This window comes from Centroberyx gerrardi, chromosome 13 (genome assembly GCF_048128805.1).
Source record: "Centroberyx gerrardi isolate f3 chromosome 13, fCenGer3.hap1.cur.20231027, whole genome shotgun sequence".
Taxonomy (NCBI): Eukaryota; Metazoa; Chordata; class Actinopteri; order Beryciformes; family Berycidae; genus Centroberyx; species Centroberyx gerrardi.
Window position 1 is genome coordinate 13,650,616 of NC_136009.1, and position 25,601 is coordinate 13,676,216.

Sequence of the window (25,601 nt, forward strand, 5' to 3'; positions counted from 1 at the left end):
AAGGACTTGTTCATTTTTTTTTTTACTAATGATTATGAAAATAAAATAAAGAGTTCAGTCTTGAAAACGACAAAAATAGCGGTGGGGATTTAAAACCTGAACGCTGAAGTGAACGGGTTTTCCAAATTCGTGTCTACCGTGAATGCAGCACAAGCCGTCGCTTGGGAATGACGTCAACCAAATACAGAACAGAAAAAAGACGCCGGTGAGCTTACTTTGCAGCCAATATAGGAAGTGGAACAAATATCAAAAGAAAAAAATAAAGAGAGGGTACCAACACTAGCCATGTCTGTGAATTACGCTGCTGGACTCTCTCCCTACGCAGATAAAGGAGTATGCGGACTCCCGGAGGTAAATCCAGTTACTACTAATGCTGCTAGCGAGTTAGCTGTTTAAACAACTAGCATGCTAGCCGAAGACTACCTGGTCCATTTTGGATCTCATGGATGGTGGGAAGGGGGAAATTATTCTCCCACAATGACTTCAAACGTAATTTCACTCCCTCTGTCATAGAATATCATAGTTGCCAATTATATTCCCAAATCATTCACCTTATTTGCAGAAACTGTTCTCATTTGCAATCATATGCCCAAAACAGTTCCACTCCTATTGATCAATGAAATCAATCTCCTTGACAGAAATTGACACAACAAATTATGCGTTCTACTTTGTTGAGATCCTGTATCCTCCACGACCCAAATATAACTTTTACACTATTACTCTTTCATTTGTCAAAGTATCGCTCCATAAACTGAGAACTACCTATCATACCTTCCCTATTACCCACTTAAAGCTAAAGAAATTCATTTTAAGACTGTTAACAGCATCTACCTGTCTGGTGAAATTTTAAGACTTCGGTTTAAAACAAGCAAATAGACGCGCACATTGATTAATATATATTTGTGGTTACTGGAAGAGTAAGAACAATTTACAACCATTGGTTCAAATTTCAATAGCTCCTTTCCCATATGAACTGAAGATTTCAGATCAGATTAATTCTCATCTTTGACGCCCTTAATCTGATTTATGGCAAGAATATTGAAATATTAAATAACTTGCTTACAATATGATTTAATTGCTTCTCTATCTTTCTTCAACCTGCTGTGTGCTGGCAGACGTTTGATAGTCCTGAGGAGTTGAAGGCGAAGGTGGAGACGCTGGGTCAGTTGATAAAGGAGTCTGAGTACTTGGTTGTCCACTCTGGAGCCGGCATCAGCACCTCAACAGGCATACCGGACTTCAGGTGAGCCACCAACAGACTCACTGCCGGGGGTCTCCACTGACACTCATTTTTATGCACACACACACTCTCGCTCTCTCTCTGTCTCTCTCTCTCTCTCTCTCTCTCTCTCTCACACACACACACACACATGCACAAATGCAAAGCTCGATATATCCTGTTCTGGGAGAATCACATCAAACTGCATCCTGAAATTTGTAAACCTGTAGAATATGACATCAGACTTATTAGGTTATGGTTTCACTCCTGTCAGTTTGTTTGTCTGTCTGTCAGAGTACAAGGGCAAGGAACAATTGATTAGATATTGGTCATGATCTGGATCTGGGATATTCACCATTCGAGGATTATTGTTTTTCCCATATCTTTGAAACTATGAGAAATAGAGACTTGATTCCAAATCCTATGGGTATGTTTGCAGGATACATGATTGCATATGTAGAAGTTGAACAGACGTTGGTAGACAGAGAGGAGGTTCACCTGGCGCTGCAGCTGTGAATCGAGAGACTTACTGCACATCATTAGAGAGAACCTGGACATTGGTGGGCAGGGATGTTTAAATGGAAATTTTGTAACGAGAGATGACCTTTGTGTTATCAACTTCTGCAGGTACAAGATACCACTGAGACCACAAAGCCCATTTGAATGTCTTGATTTCATATAAATCTCCAAGGGAAAGTTACTGAGGTGTTTGTCCTGGTGGAAGCTCAGGAGTACAGCTGATGAATCAGATAGGATGGACAATGTCAAACATTGATTCAGAGTCTCTGACAGGTGAAGCATGGAGAGTTTTACATTTTAGCAGCCATTCTGGAGAAAGTCCTGTGACTGTAAATGTGGAGGGAGGCGGACTGGGAGGAACAAACAGGGTGAGCAGAGATTGGAAAGGAGGGAAGAAGAGAAGGACTTAAGAGAAGAGAAGAGAAGAGAAGAGAAGGACTTAATAAACAAATAGCCTAAGTAATGAGAAATATTCCATATTACTAAGAAAATAAAAAAAATATATTATTTATTGAAATGCAAATTTCAATAAATAATAATAACCTAAGCTCGTGTGGGTGCGAGGGTTTTTGGACGGACGATAAGGACTCCGTTGATGATAGTTCAAATAGTTTGGGTTTTTAGAAGCCTATATCTCTTTCACTATATCCACTTTGCATTTGCATTCATTTTGGTAGGTTTTAAGGATTTGTTCATTTTTACTTCACTTAATTTCTTGTCATGGTGCGAATCTGTTGTCAAATGGATTGCAAGGCATTGAGACAGCTTGATGCCAGGGCGTCCCGGTGGCCCAACCAATACAGCGCGTACCATAAAGGCTAAGTCCTAATTACAGCGGCACGGGTTCAAATCCGGCTCATGCCCTTAGCTGCATGTCATCCTCTTTCTCTGTCCCGTCTTTCCTGTCTCTCCACTGTAACTGTCCAATAAAGCAGAAATGGCCAAAAAATAAATAAATAAATAACACCCTGATGCCACAGTATCAATCAGTGACTACATTTACATGGACAGAAATAATCCGACTGTTGGCCTTATTCTGAATAAGACAATGCTCTGATTAGGCTAAGTTGTTTACATTAGTTGCTTATAGAGCTATTCCATTCATATTCCTGTTTACATGCTACAGAGCAAATTCCGATTAACAGGAGAAAGGAGAATCACTGGAGCACATGGACAGTTTAAGCCTTTATTGAAGGTGCAAATAGATGAACATTTCGATGCCCACAGCATGGTGACAGTTTCAGCCTCACCCCAAACATGTTGGGACTTCTTTTTTCTGGTGTCAGTCAACTTTTTCCTCTGTAAACAAGTTTGCAACCGCTGGAAGGCAGAGCAAGCGTCGTGAAGCAGCTGGATTGCCACTTTGTGTTGCAAAAAGCTGCAAATACTCCAATAGAGAGTCATAGGATTAGGATAGGAGTCATAGGGTTAACATGCCTAAAATATGCTTCAATAATGCCACTAAAATCAGAATACTCCACATTTCTTAATGCGATTATACTTACTCCGACTATGACCTTATTCGGATTAAGGGAATCAGAAAATGCTGTGTACATGGCAATTTCTCTTTCAGACTGTTGTCAGATTAATATCAGAATATTGCGGTCCATGTAAACGTAGTCACTCAGTCAAGGGTGCCAGAGTTTAGTAATGTTTTGCTTAAAATTTACCTCAATCATTTTTTCATGCGCTTGTGAAAACATTTTAAATGAAATTTCGACCAAGAGAATGCAAGTGCTCTTTATTTAAATATTGAAATTGTAGGCTTCTCCACCCTCCAAAAAAAAATCATTCAAAGAATTTTTTTTTTTTTTTTTCCTTTTCCAGATTTTGCTAGGCCTTTTGTGGACAAATGGGGTCTGCTTGAGACTTCAGGCACTGAGACTGTGGTTTCTCTTGTAGTACCACTGTATCAGCAGAGGAGGGTGACACACACTTATCACAGTGGCTTTATTTGGCAGAGCTGCTGGCCAGCTCCAGCTCTATATGAGACCAATAAGACAGAGGAGCGAGTTTGTTTTATTCTATTATAGCTTCTGGGTGTCCTACGTTTCTATAATTTTTGCCCATAACATCTGAGCTGACACACATAACCTAAAAAATGTTTTACCAAGCAAGACATTATTAATGAGGCTCATTTTCCCTTGTTTCATGAAATTTTTCTATCACAGCTGTTGGCCTGCAATGGAGTCCAGTTTACAGGCCTGGAGATGGCACCAGTGGAAACTTGACTAATTCATATTTAATCAGTCTGCCTGTCTGTCAGGCAGAGCTGACCTTGATTGATTGGCCTATCATTAAAGCCTATAAGCTCCCTATATACACAAAACGCAAAGAATACACACGCTGCTGGCTGTGATTCAACCTTGAGTGCTTGCTTACCATTGCTAATAACCCCCGCCTCCCCCTCTCCCCGACACACACACACATGCACATACACACTAACACACACACACACACACACACACACACACACACTTCAGCTGACAGTCAGAAATTCAGCCTCAGTTTGAGATTATTGAGGGCACCAAAACATGTTCATGCATCAGGCTTTACAGAACCCCCCCCCTTCCCCGGCTTTCATGTCTGGCAGCATCTTTCTCCTCGTCATTAGCATGTAATAAGTGATGTACATGCCTCTCCATTAATGCTGGCACGTCTTTGAACAAGTCTTGGCCGAGCAGGCGATGAATCATATGAGCAGTGACGGATGGGGCCGTGAAAGTTCAAATAGAAAGTGAGAGATGAGACTGTTGTGGCCGTATTTGAGGATTCACAGGGTGCATTTCCCCCGTCTGATGCATAAAGATAAGTTGTGTGTCCTCACAGTAACTGAGCAGCTGTCGGGGCGCGAGGCGGCACCAGTAGCGATGCCACAGTAGCACCGCATTTATCTCATCTGCAGTGCTGACACCCAACACTGACTGGTTAATCAAACATTAACAGCATTAAAGCATTAACAGAAAAATTGCAGATCGGAAAATGGATTTTATGCATTTTTGTTTTTGGTTGTTGGAATTTTGTAATTGCATGCAGTCAGAAGCATTTCAATTAAACAATTTCGGCTGTACACGGTTTTGTGGAATGCTTTCAAGTTTCGTTTTGTATTGTATAATGTATCCCATTTCCTTTGAGCATTTCTCTGGTGGGCGCAATTTTTTGCCAAAGGTTTTTTTTTCTCCATATTTCCAAAGGGCTTGGACTATCAAGATTTGACTTTATGATGTTTGATGTTTGTCAAATTTGGTACAAGAACTATGCAGGACTCTCCATCATATAGCCTAGTTTCTTGATCATGAATACAAGGCCAAGCATCTATTACGGACCCGTAATGCCTCCTATCCACCGGCTACACTCCCTCCTCTCAAACATGCTGTGCTTGTTGGATTTAAAGATTGTTAATTATACCCACTGTCTATGTGTCTGTTTACCTCTGTATTGTGTCTCAGGGGTCCAAAGGGCGTGTGGACCTTAGAGGAAAAGGGAGAGACGCCTCACTTTGATACCACATTTGAGGACGCCCGGCCCAGCTTGACTCACCTGGCCCTCCTGGGGCTGCAGAGGGCCGGGTACCTCAAGTACCTCATCAGCCAGAACGTGGACGGCCTGCACGTCCGGTCTGGCTTCCCCAGGTAACACAACGCCCCGCCTGCTGTCCTGCTGCCAAACACATCAGTCAGTTGACATACATTTTATACACTCAGTATTCTAACTCTGGTTGTTAGCAGGCATGTAGCAATACGATGTCACACAAATAAGTCACAACATTTGTTTGTAGCACTGAGAGATGTATCGTCCTATCAGATATGACCAACTACAGCAAATTAACTTCTTTTCAGATTTCCATCCCAATGTACCAAACTATGCCCAACTCACATTTTAGGCCTATTGCTAACTCTCTTGCCCAGAGTGATTTGGAGAGCAATTAGAGTGGGTAGAAGAGAGGCTGTGTGATTTAGTGAGGAGGAGGTAATGTGAGGTACTTCATGAAAGTTTTCAACCTGTGGCGTAAATGCAGTAAATTGCTCGTTAAGGAGGAAACAACTAACCACAATCTAATTATTTCAATTTTAACTTAGTTTCTGATGTTGTGCCTGTATGGAATTGTGAGTTTTACACACACAGACATGTATATGATATAATAGGAGTTATACAAGATAACCACAGCGTTCCACCCCAGCTTGTTACGCGTTGGGTTATGACTCATGTTTTTAAATATTCAGTTGCTGCCTTGTGATTGCAGCTACAGTGGAGTCCCACATCAGAAATGAATAGCACTTCAAATACGCAGCGAAATGACACTTATCGCAATGCCCAAAATTTGGGTCTGGATTGTCCGACCATATTGGACTGACCCAAGGCCAGGAATCCAATATTCCATTCAGTCTACGCATATCCAGCCTCTACGGATATTGGAAGGCTTAGCTTTCCCGGAAGCCATTTCTTTGCTCTCCTACCCTCCATCATAGCCTCCAAGTTTTTTCAGATGAGGTGAGACGGCGAGTGACGGCTGTCTGCGGTAATCACTGAGAAAGGAAGCAAATTGGTAAAGCAAACCGCTCGGCACTAATCTGCGCTTGTGCCAAATGGAACACAGAAATGAATAGGAGTGCTTGGAATATTTATCAGAGAGCGAGTCCCAAGGAAGGACAGAAGAAATTTTTTTTAGTTTTGCCGAAGAGTCTTGACATTACTTATTAAATCTGAAGGCAGTGATCTAAATGAACGTTTCTTTTTGTGATCTTCCTCTCCTCTATCTACTCTATTAGGGATATCATATCAGAGCTTCATGGAAACATGTTTGTGGAGGAGTGTGAGAAATGTGGCAGGTATGTGTATGCGCACAAAGACACGTACACACACCCAAATCTTGATACTGAAACCCGACGGTTCTCAGCTAAACGGGCCTTGGAAATCCTTGAACGTTTGTGGATTTGAGAAAAATAAAATATGACCTTTTGAAAGTTTTTGAAAATGATTGGATGGCTTTGAAAGTATTTTATTTTTTATTAAAATATAGCACCCAAATTCATCAGTATGCCTCCACTCTCTGGACCTCTCCTCACGTCCCGAGGAACATCATGTCTTACCCCAAAACATGCCAAATTTGAGTCCTTGAATTTGAATTGTATGTGTATAAACTCATCTTGGTAGAGATGCTTGCATATGAGCAGCTTTGTATTTTTAACTGTAAGATGATGAAATATTCTGGTTGGACAGTTGAATAAACTGTAGGACTTGTGGTTTTCCAGGCAGTATGTGAGGGAGAAGGTGATCGGTGTGATGGGGCTGAAACCGACGGGACGTTACTGCGACGTGGTCCGCTCCAGGGGGCTCAGAGCCTGCAGGTAACACATGCTCACAATTATGTTTTGAAATTACTAAATAGCGTACCAGCAGCAGAGGTGGTACAAGTACAGAAATTCCTTACTCAAGTAAAAGTGCAAATACTCATCTAAAAATTTACTCTGCAAAAAGCTGAAGTATCATTTCAAATCCTTTACTCAATTCAAAGTATAAAAGTACATGGTCTTAAATTTACTTAAAGTATAAAAGTAAAAGTAGTCCTCTAAAAAAAAAGTCATTTCTAATGTATTTAACTCGTTCTCTGTTGAGCGTTCCTCTGAATCACAGATGAGAAAGAGTCTGCAGCTGAATTCACTAACATTAATTCTCTCCTTCATGTTGCTTCTCTCTCTGTCCCTTTCCCTCGTTTTTGGTGTCGCTTTGGTGAACAAGCAGCCAATCACATTTGGCACTTGATCATCTGTCTGATGCGGAGAACAAAAAAAATAAAAAAATCAGTTCATGATTTTCCGAGACTAACGAGTCTGTTTTGAAAATATAGTCAGTAGAAAGTATAGATTTTTCTTTTGGTGTGTAGTGAGTAAAAGTAAAAAGTCTTAAGTGAAAGAAAAACTAAAAGTACAGATACTGAAAGTACAGTAACAAAGTATTTTTACTTTGTTACTTCCCACCTCTGACCATCAGTCATTTAAAGGTGCGTCTGTGTGTTTTGCACTAAACAGAGGCAAGCTGATCAGCACCATACTGGACTGGGAGGATGCTCTCCCACACAGAGACCTGACCAAAGCAGAGGACGCCAGCAGGTGAGACATTATAGCAGTGGTTGATGGGAGTGATTTTGTCTTTTAGATTGAAATGTTCGTTTCACACACACGTCAGCTGTGTTTATGGGGTGTGATGCCTTGAAAGACCCTTTCATGTTGATAAGCTACTGGCTGCCTCGTGTGTTATGGGATTATAATTCTGTAGGGAAGTTAATGGAAATCATGCCTACTGCCTCCTATAGTTATGGTGTTACATAATAATGTGGGCCACAGGTGTTTGTTTAAGGAGATAATTACTGCTCTGAACATGTTCTCTCAGATGTCGACTACTCTGTGGTTGATTAAGTCACCTTTCCACTTCCAACAAACAAGCACTTCAGTATCATAAGTGTAAACAGCTGGAAATCAAATTCATGCATAGGGTCAAATTGTCCGCCCACTGAATGGGTTCTGATTAACTCTCTGCCCTCTCCATCTTACACCAAACACAATACACCCATAATGTCAAAGTGGATTGTTTTATTCACATTTGTTTACAAATTAACTAAAAATGAAAAAATGTTTTGAGTCGAAGTATTCAATCCTTTTGCCTTGGAGTGTACTTGGTAAATGTAGAGGGAACAATGAGATTGGGATGGAAATGTATATTCCAGCAGGACAATACAGCCACATCAGCACAGGAATGGCTTCAGAACAAGAATGTGAAAGTCCGTGACTTGAATCCCATTGAAAATCTGTGGAATGGCATGAAGATGGCTCCAGCAAATCTGCAAGGAAGAATGAGAGAAAATCCCAAAATGCAGATGTGCCAAGCTGTTACATACTGTACATATCCATATAAGACTCAAAGCTGTGATGTCACTGTCAAATGTGCTTCTTCAAAGTTCTGACTCAGGGACTTAAATACTTATTTAAATTAGATATTTCAGTTTCATTTTCGATACACTTCTCAAAGCATTTTCAATTTTCATCATGGGGCATTTTGTACAGATCGTTGACAAAAACAAAATCTGAATTAGTCTAGTTTGCAACTCTACAAAATGCAGAAAAAGTCAAGGTGTTTGATTTTTCTTGGAAGGAAGGAACTGTTCGAGAAAGACGAGGGAGAGAGAAAGAAGAGACTGAGATAAAGGACCATGAAAGAAAGGATGGGAGAGAAATCCACCCTAAAACATATTTCACACATGAAAACACTATATCCATTTTGAAATTTAAAAAACTGAAATGTAAGACCCAATATTGCAAAATTTCATTCTTAAAAAATACTATGTTGTAAGCAAAGCTCTTAACTTGGCTAATAACTTGTATAGTATTCTATAATGGGTTCTACTTCTATGCCAGCTATTATTTTTAAAGAGAACATATTTTTTTGAAACTGGTGGATATTTCTTTTTGAAAAAATATGTTAAACTATTCTACTCCAGACTCATACAGTTTTGTTTGAGCTCTTATATGAACAGGACTGAACCAGAGAATAGTACGCCATCTCTGCAAAATCACCCTCTGTACAAAAAGTCACTATGGCCTCATAAAGAGTCATAAGAGACACATTTTCATGTTCACACAGCTAGACCGAACTCTTCAACATCATAGGAATAACCTGAATAACTTGAATAAGAAAGAATAATGACAGTGAGTTCTAGTTTACCTGTAATTGGAAAGAAAATGAACAAAGAGCCTTTGAATTGAGCTGTTACTGCTAAGTGGCGGGGATTTCAACAAAAGCTTGCTAATATCTTGTGCTTTTTATAGGGTAATGTATTACCATGGACAGCAGATGGATGTTCTTCTCTTTTTTTGGTTCATATGGGAATTGTTTTGATAACCATTTATGCCAGTTACCTCACAGAAAACCCAGAAAGAGTTTGCCTTTCACACTAGAACTGAAACATCAAGTCAAAATGTTCATATGAGACACTGCATTTTAATTCTAATGTAATGAGTGTCAGAAAAGCTACTGAAACAAAACTAACAATTGCATTCACATTCATCCCCACAGCTCTTAATTGAGAGTCGTTCTCTGGAGAAAAGCATGTTTTTGTCCTCGTTGTCCGTGCTGCTGGGCCATGTGTACTACAGTACAGAGCAGTATATATGTTCAAAGCACACACTGTCACAAAAATTGGCTAAATGTTTGTTGAAGAAATGTTCTGGAGTCAGAGGTTCGTCTTACTTGAATATATATTTATTAAAAGGAGTCTCATGAGAGGAAGAGATGCACACAGCAGGAGGCTACATACACTTCTTCCAAGAGAAAGAGATTGAACCAGTCCTTTATGTATCTTCCAAGGACGTACAGAGTGTGCTGACATTAGAATAGGTCACCAAAGTAGAGTAAGCAACACATGTTATGTCTTAAGTTAGAGCTTCCATAGACATCTCGGAGACATCCAGGAGCCACTCTGACAACAAGACCTCTGGCATAGTAGGTTATGGCACAAGAGTTACAGTGAGGTGACCATACATCATGAAACCTTACATTCCCTGAGGTGACCCCAGTTCAGCTGTTAATACATATGTTGAATTTTCTTCCACAGTTCCCCCCTTGTTGATTATGAAATCAACAACACAAAATCAACTACACTACATGCCCTAGGAGTTCTGCCCACCAGTCCCAAACGAACTGATCATAAATTACCAAGAATTTATAATACACCGGACGGAGGTCCTGAGTCACGCAGCCCACATAAGGCCAAACATCCCCCCTCACACTGGACATGAGTTGGGTAAAAGACCTCATGCGACTAACTACTCTAATCTCAAAATTATAAACATTTAGGCAAAACCTCAAACATTCACACAGAGGGAAACCTAAATGTTATATGTCCCTAATCTTCAAAAAAACATTGCATACAGAATGTAAATTTATTGGCACATCACACATGAAAATTATAACCTAGTAGGGTAACTACTAAGCCAAACTACACATTACATCATCCTACTATAGAATGAGGAAGACTCTGTCCGTCCGTCTGTCCGCATCCATTTTGCTGCTCAACGGGTTGGCCAATCAATCTCAAACTGCACATGGGCATTGAGCATTGGCATAGGCAGGGACTGACGGAGCTGATTTTTCCATTTTCCCAAATTTACGCTGTTTATGCGCCTTTTTGGCAAGTCTGCGCGGAGTTGTGGCGTGCACATCCCCGGAAGTCTGCACGTAGTTGTGCCGTGCGCATCCCTGGTTATCTGCACGTAGTTGTGGCACGCGCATCCCCGGGCATGGACTAGTATCACTATTAATCTACATAATTCTTTGTAGCACTAAAATCAAGAATCAAAAATAAATCAAATCCAAATCACACTGACCACTGGCAATATGTGGATGACATGACTTTGGCCCAGACGTGGACGCTCCAACTACCCTGTACTCTCCAACAGACCCTGAATGGTCTTGATATCTGGGTAGAGGAGCACAAAATGAAACTCAACCCAAAGAAATGCAAAGTTTTACATGTCACCCACATGAGGCATCCACCTGCCCTGCCGACTCTCTCCACTGACCAGAACATCCTGGAAGTCTGTGACACAGTTAAAGTCCTGGGGGTCACCATCCAGAGTAACTTGCGATGGGACAGTCAGGTGGACTACATGTTGACTTCAGCCAACAGGAAGCTTTTTGCTCTGCGTCGCCTGAAGAAATTTGGTGTCCGAGACCCAGAACTTGTTTCCATCTACACAGGCTACGTGCGCCCGGTGCTGGAGTATGCAGTCCCCGTCTGGCACAGTTCTCTGACTACAGACCAGGCTAGAAGACTGGAAAGCACGCAGAAACGGGCTTGTAAAATCATACTTGGCCAGAGGTACTCAGGGTACCCAGAGGCTCTCTGCACTCTCGCATTGTGCACTCTATCAGAGAGACGCACTCAACTGTGTCTTGGCTTTGCCAGAAAGCTGATAAAGTCCAACTTCAGAGACTGGCTTCCCCCCCTCAGGGAGAGCTCACAGGAGGAACTCAAACAAACTGGCCATCCCAAGATGTCGAACTGAGAGATACAGGAGATCACCAATCCCCTATATGTGCAGACTCCTAAATGACAGCGGATTTTAGATTTGAGATATGAGATATTAGATTTTAGCTTAGATAATTGCAACATTTTACATTTTTTAGTCTACTTAGTATTGATGTCTTATTGTAACAGCAAAATAATTCAGTGTTTTTAATGACAATTGTCTTTATGAACCTGTAATAATGCTGAAAGGTTAATAAACAATAAACACTGAAAACACTTTGATTACCACTTGTAAATACTAAAACTTAAAAAGTAGGATACTTAAGGTAAATACTGAAAATAAACTAGAGTCACACTTCAGTAGTATGGACATCATCCCAGATTATCAGTTCAGCATCTGAATCAGAATCATCATGATAAAATGGAGCCCAGTCCATTTCCGAGGACGAACCTGTAGCCAATGAGGCGTCCTCACTACTGTCAGTAGAGGTGAGCTGAACATTTTGGACAACAAATTGACGAGCTAGTTTCTGCATTAGAGACAACAGGAGAGAGATACTACATTTGATAACCACCACCAGACTGACCAGGACCACAAAACCTATGATCAAGAGCTGAAATATCAACCACAATTTAGGACCGAGAGTCAGTTTAAGCCAATCAATGAGATCCCAGCCCGATGCACTGGGAGAATCAAGCGTCTTCATGTCTTTCAACAGAGAATTTAGGTGATGGACCACATGGGTAACATTATCAGAGGGATCTGGTATGTAAGTACAACACTCTTGACCTATTAAGTGACATAGTCCGCCAGTGGAAGCCAGAACATAATCAAGGACCATTCTATTTTGTAATGAAACTAGTCTGTTAGCTTTTTGTTCCTCATTTAGAGATTCAAAACCCACCTCGGCCTGTGCCGTGAGGTTCTCCAAATCTGCTGCCAGTCTGTCTATTTCATGAGCATTACTTAAAGCACCATACCATGGTAGTAGCCTTGTCATGAACCTTCTGCCCACACTAATCCTATCCTCTCGCCTCACGCGATGGGGATAATACGAGTGCCTGTGGGTCAGAGTTTCGTTAACATACATATGAGGTATTAGATATGCTACATAACAGGAACCTGTCCAATTGGTTGGGAGAAAGGCATACGCTTTATTACCACATACAAATACTGTAGCCGTTAGAGTATTGGCTCCATCACTACTTGGCCACCACAGAAATGAAGTATTGAACATTGCAGGCGTAGAGGGATCAGATTTTAGGGTCGAATTGATAACTATTCTCTGTAGGTATGGCACCCATATTTGAGGACACCACTTAGGGATACTCTCATATGCCCCACAACTAGATGGGATGTAATAGTCACATGTACTGTTACCTAGGAAAATTTGGGATGTTTCTCCTTGCCTATACCGAGAAATACAGTACTGCCCAGTTGGCACATAAGAAGGGTTTAAAGTCAACACCGGCGATTGTAATGAATGGAAACTATATCTCCTGAGGGCTAATTCAGTAAAGTTAACCTGTCGCACATTATGGCCACAGTAGTCAGTAGCGGTCACTTCAGTAAGTGCCTGATAATGTTTGAATTCTGTACAGTCAACCTGACCTCCGGAATAAGGACTCTTTTGCATTGCTAATACCCAACCTACCATGTCTGGTCCTGACAGTGGACTGGGAATCAAAGGCATCCCCTCTCCTGAAGTATGTGGAATGTGAGCACAAACATAACATTCAGACCTCTTAAGGGTGTGAGCAAAATCATGAATCAATTTCATGTACAGATTAGTATATGGAACCCCATTAGCATTTGTTTGAGACGAGATCGTGTCCTCTGGAGCCGAACGACTGGACCTTTCCCGTTTGTTCAGCCTGAAGTTGGAGCTCTGAGTCTTTTCCGGAAACGCCGTTGAGTTCGTCGTTGGATGTTGGTTCGGAGAAACCTTCCCCCGAAGGTCCTCCTCGAATAGGATGAGTATCACTCCTGCGCTGAGGATCCCGAAGAGGATGCAACAGATGGTTGCACTGCAGTCCCAGGCTCTGCTGGCCCCAAACCGGTGCATGGTGCTCTGCGGCAACGTGTGGCGTGAATCCACTCGGCTCTGCCTTCCACCTTTACTGCCGTCCTGGTGGTCAACAGCACCTGGTACGGTCCTTTCCACCTAGGGGAGAGAGAGACTTTATTTAGTGTTTTTACAAGAATGAAGTCTCCTGGCTGGAAGGGATGTGTTGGTTCTTCCCCGGGTTCCGGTAACCTAGAGGAAACCTGCAAGTGATGTTTTCTCAAAATGTTAGTCAGAGAGAGTATGTAGTCCCTCATGACCTCTTCTGTCCATATCAGGGTAGCTCAGTGGGGTGTTAATGGCGGGCTTGCCCCTGTAGTCATCGGCCGCCCCATCAGAATTTCATGTGGACTCAAACCTGTAGTTCTGTTTGATGTGCTCCTGATTGAATAAAGCACACAAGCGGCAATGCATCTGGCCATTTCAGTCCTGTTGCCTGGACAGTTTTAGTTAGTCTTTCTTTTATAACTCCATTCATCCTTTCTACCTGACCGGAGCTTGCTGGGTGATAAGGGATATGCAATTTCCAATCTATCCCTAACACCTGACACATCTGTTTGAATGGGGTGCCTCTGTCACAATTTATGCCTTTTGGAATACCAAATCTTGGCACAATGTCTTTCATGAGGCACTTTACCACCATAGCGGCATCTTCCTTCCTAGTGGGGAAAGCTTCTACCCATTTGGAAAACATATCCACATATACTAAAAGGTATTTGAAACCCTGAACTGGTGGCATGTGTGAGAAATCTATTTGCATATTTACAAACGAACCTGATGGAGGTGGCAAGTGGTCGTGTTTTATTGTCTCTTTACCCCTGTTATTCTGTAGACAGATCATACACCTTGATACTACAGACTGAGTTGCTGCTTTTATTCCTGGTGCAAATCATTGAGACTGAAGGATATGATTCATCCCCCCTTTTCCTACATGTGTGGGTCCATGGGCAACCCGGGCCAACACATGGAGGAGAGAACGAGGACACAACCCTACCATCAGGGTGGAGCCACAAGCTAGACTCCTTGTTTAAACCACAACGTTTTCTAATCCATAACTCCTCTTTTTCATCAGCACTGGATTGGGCACCAGCTACATCATTTAAAGAAGGGATGGGCATCAGGGGAGGAGCAGTCTTAGAAAGTTGTTTCACCACGGAGGTCGCAGAAAGGGCGGCTTGTTTAGCGTCAGCGTTCACCGCCGCATTACCCTTTGAAACTGGATCAGAAGCACCTGTGTGAGCCTCACATTTTACAATTGCTAACTGGGTTGAGAGCAAAATCGCGTCAAGCAGATTATGAATCAACGTTCCGTGTTGTATTGGTTTCCCCAATGAAGTTACAAACCCTCTCATTTTCCATAACATGCCAAAGTCATGGGCCGCTCCAAAAGCGTACCTAGAGTCAGTGTATATCGTTGCAGATTTACCTTTAGCCAACATACATGCCTGTGTTAGAGCAAAAACCTCAGCTACCTGCGCAGATGTACCTGCAGGTAACCCCTGAGCTTCGAGAATGTTAAAATCATCAACAATGGCATATCCAGCAATGTGGTTGTTGTCAGAGGGTCTGGATGCAGACCCGTCAGTATAGAGAATCAAGTCACAATTGTCAATTCGGGTTTGTAACAAATCAGGACGCGGTGAAGTGCATGTATCAACAACGTGAGCGCAATCATGTGTCAGCATATCATCAGAACCCTCAACCATAGGTACAAACGTGGCTGGGTTCAGAGGTGAAGCCCGTTTGACTGTGATGTTGGAGCTGGCAAGTATCGCAGTTTCATAACCCGAGCGGCGCGTGACAGACATATGTTGAGTGGCAGATGTGGTGAGAAGGTGAACTACTGCATGTGGAGCAAATACAATGCAATCGTGAGCCAAAACAATCACTGAGGACTTTTCAATCATCAAAGCTACTGCTGCAATAGACCTAAGACAAGACGGCAACCCAGCAGCCACAGGACAGAGTTTAACTGCAGCAGCCACAGGACAGAGTAGTATGCTACCGGTCTGTAGTTTGTGCCATGTTTCTGAGTGAGAATCCCTGTAGCAAACCCATCTCGTTGATGAACATGTAGATGGAAAGGCAATTTGTAGTCTGGCAGTCCTAGTGCTGGAGCAGCGATGAGTGCCTGTTTCAGAACATTAAAGGCATCATTCATCTCAGGGGACCACTGGATTCTGTCTGGCTGGTCTTTCTGTGTTGCTGCGCGAAGATTGGAGTCGAAGCGACTGTAATCATGAATCCAATGTCTGCAGTAATTTGTCATTCCCAGAAATGACAACATACTTGTCTTTGTGTCAGGGGGTGGGAGTGAACACAAAACCTTCACCCTTTCAGGAGACAGCAGCCTCTGCCCCTGGCTCAACACATGTCCCAGGTATGAAACAGTGGGTAAACAAAAACTGCAACTTGGCCAGCGAAGCCCGATGACCTTTCTCTGCAAAACAGTTCAAGAGGATGACAGAATCAGTTTCACAAGCCTCTTTGGTGGGAGAGGCTATCAGCAGATCGTCCGCATACTGGAACAACGCACTTCCTCCAGGGAACTGGAGATGTTCCAGATCACGCCTGACAGCGGCCACATACACAGCAGGACTCTCAGTGTAACCCTGGGGGAGTCTTGTCCAGGTGTATTGTTTGTTTTGAAACCTGAACGCAAATAAATATTGGCTTTCTGGATGCAACGGAATAGAAAAGAAAGCAGAGCATAGGTCCACCACAGTATAAAATTTAGAATCCACCGGCAAGGAGGTCAAAATGGTGGTAGTATCTGCCACTATTGGTGTCATGGGAATGACCACATCATTTACCTTTTTCAAATCTTGCACGAATCTCCAAACATCTGGTCTGCCAGGCTTTGGAACTGGGAGAATTGGGGTGTTACATGGACTTACACTCTCTACAAGGACCCCCTGTGCCAACAAAGACTCTATTACAGGTTTAATTCCTTGCACAGCTTTGTGAGGTAAATTATATTGTTTCTGACACGGCATTTGAACACCGCTGCTCAACGTAACTTTATGAGGTGGCGCTGATTTCACGAAACCCACATGATTACTGTGTTTGGCCCACAATTCTTCAGGGACTTTTGAAAGTGCCAATTGAGGTTTAAAACGAGATGATGATACTGGTGACACATGAAGAAGTTCTGAATTTAAGTCTGACTGGGGAGGTAATGTAAGCTTGTAACAGTGTTGACCCAATGAATAAAGCGCCCCAAACTTCAACTGCCCACATAGGGTGCCAGTGAGTGCTTGTAAACGTTTGACCATTGGTCCCAACTCCTGGGGCTCATGTTGGGGAGAAACTGCTATTGGAACACAGGGAACAGAATCAGGCATGTAACATAATGCGTGTAGCTCTGCAGACAGTTAGACTTTTACACGAAGACTGTTACACTTCCGGCACAGTCTTCAGGCCCAAAATAGAAGTCTGTGGGATGCGAGATTTTTACCGTTTTGTGCAATGCTGTTTCGAATTGGGCTGCAAGGTCAGCTGGTACACAGCTTGAGCTATGCAGGGCAGTGCACTGGAAGTCAGAGAACTGCTTCATTCCTGTTACCTGCGCCCCCAATTCAGGAGAGTCCTTGGAAATTGCCAGAACCTTCTTCAAATCTAGAAGGCTTTGCAACACATCTGATTTCAATGGTCAATAGTACATTTCAGATTTGTTAGTCAACATCTGCATAGCTTGTAACATCTTATCCTCTGGCAAGTCCATATACAATCCATCGGGAGTGCAATAAATCACAGCATTGAGTTCACACAAAGCATCTCGTCCCAACAAATTGGCAGGTGAATTGGATGAAATCAAAAATTCCTGTTCAACATGATGAGTTTTGCCCACACTAGCCACAGTGGATTGCGACAAGGGTTCAACTAAAGGTACACCAGATACCCCTACAGTTGCCATCTGTCCTCTCCCCGGAATACACACATTTTCTTTCTGTTTTACTGTAGAAATTGTATCTTCACTATCTACCAGCATACTAACTCTTTTACCTGATATTTGTACTGCTAATGTAGGATCTTCTTGTGGGGAGTTTGACAATTTGATTCTGACTGCCTGATTCACACAGGTGGTGCTGATCTCTCCATGGCCCCCCTAGTACTGAGCCTGAACAGGAGCCTGAACAGGAGCTGGAGGAGGCGGGAGAGGTGGCAATGCTGGCAGTGACTGAAACTGTTGTTGCTGTTACTGTCTATTTTTAGACCTACAGTCCCGCGCCCAGTGCCCAATCTTACCACACACTCTACACTTGTCTCTTTTCCTATTCTGATGGAAAGGTCTGTTCTGTGTGTGTTTTGATTATCAGGAGCCCATGGTTGCTGAGCCATGTTCTGTAGTACCCCAGGTTTGCTTCCTCTGTCGAAAATGCCATCCTATCCTATCCTACTATCGTGTTGAATTCTTGTTCTTGCCACGCCGCACAGGACAATTTGTAAGCAGCTGCTACTTCGGGACGCAAACAGTTCATCAGTGTTTGGATTGCTAATTGGTGATGTTCCATTAGGCCTACACCCGCACTGTTTCCCCACACCGTCCCGAATCTCTGCAGAAATTCTATGGTATCTTCCTGTTTTCCCTGCATGCATGCTGTGACCTTGCTAAAATCCCCAATATTCCTAGCACTGTTTTTTAAAGAAGCTAGGCATGGCCCTTCCATCCAGTCTGCCCTGGAGAGGTTACCTCCAGCTGTCACTTGCACCCAATCCCCATCACCTGTCCGCTGAGGAAAAACAAAATTTCCCTGGACAGCTCTTCATTCTAGTTTGTAAGCCAATGACAACAGTTGACGTACATCAGGGATCAAGGCATTGTAGAGGTCGGCTACCTGGGACAACCAACCATGAAACGCTGTTGGCCTAGTCAGTGGATTTGGAGCATCACTTAGCATTTGCCGTACTTCCATTGGAGTCCATGGTTTCAGAATTGGAGTTTCTCCGACCATTAATTTAGGAGCTAGCACTACAGGCACTTCCTCATGTTTTTTGTTGTGTGCGTGGTTGTGTGCGTGGTAATTCTGAGGTTGCTTCGGTCTTTTTCTTACGTCTTTTGATGTCTTTGATTTTCTGGGGCTGACCTTCTGTGTCAGACTTACTCTGTCTGGATGTAGTTGCTCTTCTAAGATCGGTATCTGACCTGTATTGGAGAACTGATCTATGTGTTCGGATCTGAGTGTCTTCACATTCTTTGTCTGTCTCAGAATCAGTGTCAGTATCAAATTGTTGCTGTTGTGCACGCTAATTGATGTGTGTTGTGCGGCTAGGCCCTGCCACTCTGATGCTAGGCATGTTTAATGGACTCTGTTGCTCGGCCTGAGCTCGGCCCCCAGCAATGTCCCCAGTTGGCATGTTTTCCCTGCTATCACTTTGACTCTGTCCGTCTGCCTGAGCTGACCTTCGCTGATTGTTCTGCCTCACAGCCTCAGTGCATGCTAGTACATCTAAAAGATCATCAGACACTGGTGTGTCTACGCATTTCTTGGGAAACAGATTGACACTGCTTATTTCTACTGTTGGTTTCTCGGAGAACCGGTCACAATTTATTCCACCATTTCTCAAGTGTCGCAAAAGGCTTTCAGGGGTTGCTTTATTCTGTTTCTGCGCCCAAATACGCAATATTACAGAAGCCTGTTTACCCCGATTTTCTGGATATTTGTCTTGTACCCTAGTAACCTCTGCATTTCTCACCCCGAGAGCAGACACAAGAGGAGACAGTGCCTCTGGTGTCATGTTGCGAACAATTTTGTCAATCATTTCAATCAATTCTGGCCCAATAGTCTTACTATCTTCCTTTTCCTTTTTGACCTCTACTGTTTGTTTCCCTTTTTCCACATCAGAAACTTTCAGAGTTGTGTTAGGCTTTGAGATGGGATGCTTCTTTGCTATTTTCCTCCATCCTTCAAGACATGCTTGGACATAATCATAGTCCCAACCCAACTGTTATGTCTGAGCTATCACAGTTGCTTCCACAAAGTGTAAAAATAGCTTTTCTGGGGCAAAAGATCCTCCGATTGGCCACAAGCCTTTTGTGCATTTGGTCAAATCATTTGTGAATGGGATCACATAATTCTGTCCCAATTCTTTGCTTACAATATCTGCTGGCGACCCTGGTGGGATAACAACAATTTGTGCTTTTCTGTGGCTCCTCAGAATATCTTTTGCCCTCCGTTTCTCAGCCTTTGGCAATTCCAACTGCAAATCCTGCTTTACCTTTGACTGTCCCTTTTCCATTTTGAGACTATACCGACACACCTACTACTATGTTAATCAAATTTTTTTATATCGACCGGCCTCAAGAACTCAGCAGTAGAACACAGTTTAAAATCCCTTATTAAACCTTATTTTAAATCTAGTTTTGAAAACTTTACGCTAAACCCCCAGCAGAAATCATAGCTTGGAACTCAGCGACATAACACAGCATTAAAACATTGCATTAAACACAGCATAGCAACATTGCATTAAATCCAGCATTGACACATTGCGTTTTGTAGGAAAGTGAAAACATCATTGCATCAAGACATCATTAAAACTCACTCGTCAGTAGTCGGAATTATTCAACAAGATGAACACCACACAACGTATTAGGTATATTCTCACATACAAGAACTCCTGTGCACAATGAAATGCCTTCTCAGAAAGTTTTGTCTTTATCTTTACAAATGTCAAGGTAACTCTCACTCCCTACTAGGCACCGTTCCAACCCTTCAACCAGAGCAGTGAGAGAATGGTCATATTGTTCTTATTCCAATTAAAATCATCAAAAATGAGACTTACAATTCGCAGCTGTGGTTGTTTCACTTAGTGATAACCCACTCTCCTCTTCTTCTTTTCAATCTGAAAGGTTTAAAGGCTTATAGCAGGAAATGTTAACACTACACAGTGATTTTTACATAGGAGAAGTTATATCATCTTTTTGTGCCAAAAAGTCCATGCCTAATTCATGCATTCTTTTCATGCAAAGGGAGGGTGTATACATTCAATGTGAAACCTCTTTTTGACTCTTATTTCCAATTGCACCTTGTGAGTGAACCCATATGTTTATTTCCTTAATAGTTCTATCCTCCTGCTCATATCAACTCTTCCCTTAATCCTGATTGCTCTTGATCAGATATTTACATCAGATCTCACTGCCACTTGCAGGCGCAGTCAAGGATTTTCTGCTCAAAGTTCTTCCATCCGTTGATGGACCGATATCAAATAAGATAAAGCTGCTGCATTCTAGCCCACTGAGTTCCTAGGTTTAGCTTTTCCATCTAGTTCTGTTAAGTTTCCTAGATGAAGCTCATCAACCTAGCTCCTTATTGAGTTTCCTAGATACCAGCTCACACAGAGGGGCGCCCCCAACATAAAAGCTCACTCAAGTGCTAGTTCTTTTTGGATCCCGTCAAGCATTACCCGGACAAGATGAATAAAAATTTGTACTTACCCGTGTTTGCTGTAGTGGGATCCTGCCGACAACGCCAATTTGTTGAAGAAATGTTCTGGAGTCAGAGGTTCGTCTTACTTGAATATATATTTATTAAAAGGAGTCTCGGGGCGCCCCGGTGGCTCAGTCCTTCCCACAGCGACCCGGGTTTGAATCCGGCCCGTGGTCATTTGCTGCATGTCCTCCCCTCTCTCTCCCATACCTCCCTGTCTGTGTCTCACACTGTCTCTCTATCAATAAAGCATAAAATGCCAAAAAAATAAATCTTTAAAAAAGGAGTCTCATGAGAGGAAGAGATGCACACAGCAGGAGGCTACATACACTTCTTCCAAGAGAAAGAGATTGAACCAGTCCTTTGTGTATCTTCCAAGGACGTACAGACGACGTACATTCGAACAGGTCACCAAAGTAGAGTAGAAGCAACACATGTTATGTCTTAAGTTAGAACTTCCATAGACATCTCGGAGACATCCAGGAGCCACTCTGACAACAAGACCTCTGCCATAGTAGGTTATGGCACAAGAGTTACAGTGAGGTGACCATACATCATGAAACCTTACATTCCCTGAGGTGACCCCAGTTCAGCTGTTAATACATATGTTGAATTTTCTTCCACAATGTTTTTGTCTGGAAGGTAATAAATAGGTCATCGCATTTCATTTATCACCTGTATAACCTGAAGGCCGGGGTCGGGGAGTTACATTACAATAATCTGATTGGTTCAGTGTCCATCCTCTTGATAACCCCAATAACATACATGCTCTCACCCACCCTCCTTTCTTCCAACATCCCATCCACCCTTTCTCCATAGGCCTTCACCCTAACTAGCACAGGGAATGGTTCCATCAGATCCTTTGTGTTGTAAATTTATTATTTGAATTATTTGTGTGAGTGTGTGTATTCACCACTCTCTATTGTTTCTTGCCAGGCCTTTTGTTGTTAATTTGCCTCTCATGTTTCCCTATTTCCATTCTGTTCTTACACCCACACAGGTCTTTCAGTATGTGTGTCTTTGCCACATAATAGCAAGATGAATTTGGATGCATGTATTTACCTTTACATGTTTTCATGCATTCAGAGTGACCCATTTTTTTCTCTCTGTTCTGCTCTAGTTATAATAGATGCTTACTTAAAATTAGAGCAAAGAGTCAGAGCTTTGAGCACAGTGACCATCAGTTATTGTTGTTAATGGGAGGCTTATCTGTGGTGCGTTGGTTTGTTGCTATGAACGTTTGACAAATAATTAAGCATTGATTAAGAGGTAACATGTACATATAATCAAGAAGAACCTATCTCAGGCACAGGGCTCCTACAGAGGCCTGGAAAAGTATTAAAAATGAATTTGATCGTTTCAAGGTCTTGAATAGTTTGGGAATTACACAAAATGTCTGGGAACATTTAGCCATTCAGGTCCACATTTTATGTGTAGACCCACTTTCAATCCACGTGTGTTGATGTGAAGAATATTGTTCAGATAGCGGGATGTGATCTGGTTGACAGTCTTATTACCCAGCTACTGTCAGTATTCATATTGATTGGTTGAACCTTTATTTATTCAGGCAGTCTCATTGAGATCAAGGTCTTGTTTTCAAGAGAGACCTGAGAACAGCAGTAACACATATACAAAAATAATAAGCAAGCACAATCCAATCACATGTTACAGAGTCAGCATTCAGTGAACATACAGGGACAAATCATCAGAAACAATCACAAATATCATTAAGTAAGTCAGCAATTACTAATTAAAAATCATCTAACGGGATAAGATGTACTAGTTTCAAAGTCCTTTGTAAATTCATTCCATTTATAAGGTGCATAGTGCTGGAAAGCAGTCTTCCTGAATTCAGTATGTGCACAGAGAATGTCTAAGGTTAGCCAGTCCTGAGGGCTGGTGCAGTAGTTGATGGTTGTAAAAGCAAGGAGAGATGAGATGTACTAGGGAGGTTTTAGGAGCAGAGCCTTATAATGTAATTCTCTTCTTTTTGTTGAGAAGGTCCATCCTGCACCCTTCTCATACAACTGACAGTGATGAGTACGAAATTTGTCTCAAGTAACAAAATGCAAGACACAATGATAAACTGCATCAAGTAGTTTCAGGGTAGAATGGGCAGCATGTGAGTACAAGATATCTCCTCAATCAAATATGGACATGACAGTCAATTGTACAGTGGTTTTCCTATTTTCAAGAGAAAAACATGCTTTATTTTTAGTTGGCGAGCCAGTTGTGCCACATGAGTTTTGAAAGACAAACTGCTATCTAGCCAAATTCCCAGGTATTTATAAGATTGTACAAGTTCAATTTTGGTACCATTAAATTTACAGATAGCAGGAAGAGGAATAGTGGCAGTATGGGTTCTTGTGAATAAAACGCATTTAGTCTTATCAGTGTTTAAAGCGACATATCGAACACTGACCAAAATCTTCAAATCCAGTCAAGAAATTAAGATGTATTGTATGTATGGATGTATTAAATTTCAAAATGGAAACTGTGTAGGAGCCCTGCAGGCAGTCACACCGCTTGTTCCTGAGCGACGCATTTCTTTGTTTTTTTTTCCCCAGACGATCAGACTTGGCACTGACCCTGGGCACCTCCATGCAGATCAAACCCAGCGGAGACCTTCCACTCCTCACCAAGCGTAAAGGTGGCAAAGTGGTCATTGTCAACCTGCAGCCTACCAAACATGTGAGTCTGACTCATGCACCGCTACAGATATTTCTATATATAGTGCTTTGTCTTGGAAGGCATTCACCAAACATGGAGCGGCACTTGAAATGCCTTGTCAAATTCAAAGGCAAAATTAAGGTCACCGTTCATGTGCGCCATTAGTCTCTTATCGTTCCCCATTTCATTTTCGTTTTCTGTCTTCTAGGATAAGCATGCGCACCTGCGTATCCATGGTTACGTGGATGAAGTTATGAAGCAGCTGATGGAGCTGCTGGGATTGGACATCCCAAAGTGGGAGGGTCCAACTGTCTGCGAAAGCGCCACAGCCACCTCCGAATCCACCGCCGACCTCAAACCGCCACGTGCAGTTACTGCGAAGAAGGAGGTGAAGAAGGAGGAGAGGAAAAGACTAGCTAAGCCACAAATAGACGATGGGCAGGTTAAGGAGGAGACGATTTCGGTGAAGCGGGAGAGAGCAGAATCCCCAGTGGGGATGAATGAAGAGAAATAGCCTCAGGTTTGCTCTCACTGCAACTTCCCAACCCAAACCCGTCCAGAACTGAACCTCAGAGCAGAGGGTCCAGCAGGGAAGAGGACGCCTCCTTTCTCTGGAGCAAAGACTCTTCTAGTACTGTATCGCTTCTGTTCATCCCACACTTCTCTTCAGTTGATCACACACTGGCCTGATGAGTAGCGCTGTGATACTGAGTGAAACTGAGTGATAGAGGACTCCTCAACCGAAGCCTCACAAATTGACCTCCTGATATAGCAACATCAGCTAAGTGGTTGTGTCCGGGGTAATTGCACTGTAATTTGGTAGCTACAGTTAAGAGAAGATGACACCGCCTCAGGTGGATGTTTGGTTGGAAATGTTTTCTCAGACTAAACAACTTTGCTACGGAGTACATTTACCAAGACACAGGTTGTGATGTAACTTAAACTCCAGTGAGCGCCTACAAACGCCTTGCTGCGATACTTGAGGGAAAGAGTTGGTACGTCGGCACCTCCCAGGCTGCCTGACCAGGAGTACGCACTGCTGGGACAGATTTTTAGTTAAACCAACTTTTTTTTAAATGTGTTAGCTAGATACACTTAAAAGTCAAAAGGTTCTGTAGTGGGTCATAGTGTTATATGGTAATGGGATTCACTGAGTAGCTTCATTGTTTTATCCCCCACTGTTACAAGATGCTTATTCAGAACCGTCAAACTGCTTCTCTAAAACGGACAGAAGACCCTGTGGTTGCAATCAGTTTACTTAAAATGCAAAACCATTATTGTTTTAAGCCTGAGGAAAAGATTTCTCTTCCTCTGAGATGTGTTTCTACCCGTTTTCGTGTGTAATGGAACACCTGCTGATTGACTTGAGAGGATGATAATCTTGCGCTATAGGTTTCCATGGAAATGTTTTCTTCTCAGGAGAAAAGCGCTGTACTCAGACATTGTACTCAACGTTGTCTTTACTTTTTTATACAGATGTTTTTGCAATAAACACGGCATTAACAGTTCCCGTGTGTATATACATTTCATGTTGGGTGTTTAGCCTGCCAATCAGTAATGGCCTAATTGCAAATGCGATTACACATTTCAAAGGAAACGGAGGAACCGAGTGCGTGTTCATTTGAGATAATGGTACGAATCTTTGTGTTTGCCATAGAAGTCATTATGACCTCACA

At 42.4% G+C, this 25,601-nt stretch overlaps 1 protein-coding gene across 1 annotated transcript; it reads left to right on the forward strand.

Moving 5' to 3' along the window:
• Positions 1-177: 177 nt before the first annotated feature.
• Positions 178-25,601, forward strand: sirt6 (sirtuin 6). The gene is made up of 8 exons (XM_071922124.2): positions 178-351; positions 1,116-1,243; positions 5,188-5,370; positions 6,508-6,567; positions 6,991-7,086; positions 7,768-7,848; positions 23,823-23,946; positions 24,134-25,601. Exons 1-8 carry the CDS (start codon positions 286-288, stop codon positions 24,437-24,439), a joined length of 1,044 nt encoding a protein of 347 aa, XP_071778225.1. The 5' UTR covers positions 178-285; the 3' UTR covers positions 24,440-25,601.

Coding starts and splice junctions, on each gene's coding strand:
- sirt6 (XM_071922124.2), top strand. CDS start 286: ATGTCTGTGAATTACGCTGCTGGACTCTCTCCCTACGCAGATAAAGGA. Junction 1,244..5,187: donor ACAGGCATACCGGACTTCAG/GTGAGCCACCAA, acceptor ATTGTGTCTCAG/GGGTCCAAAGGGCGTGTGGA. Junction 7,087..7,767: donor AGGGGGCTCAGAGCCTGCAG/GTAACACATGCT, acceptor TGCACTAAACAG/AGGCAAGCTGATCAGCACCA.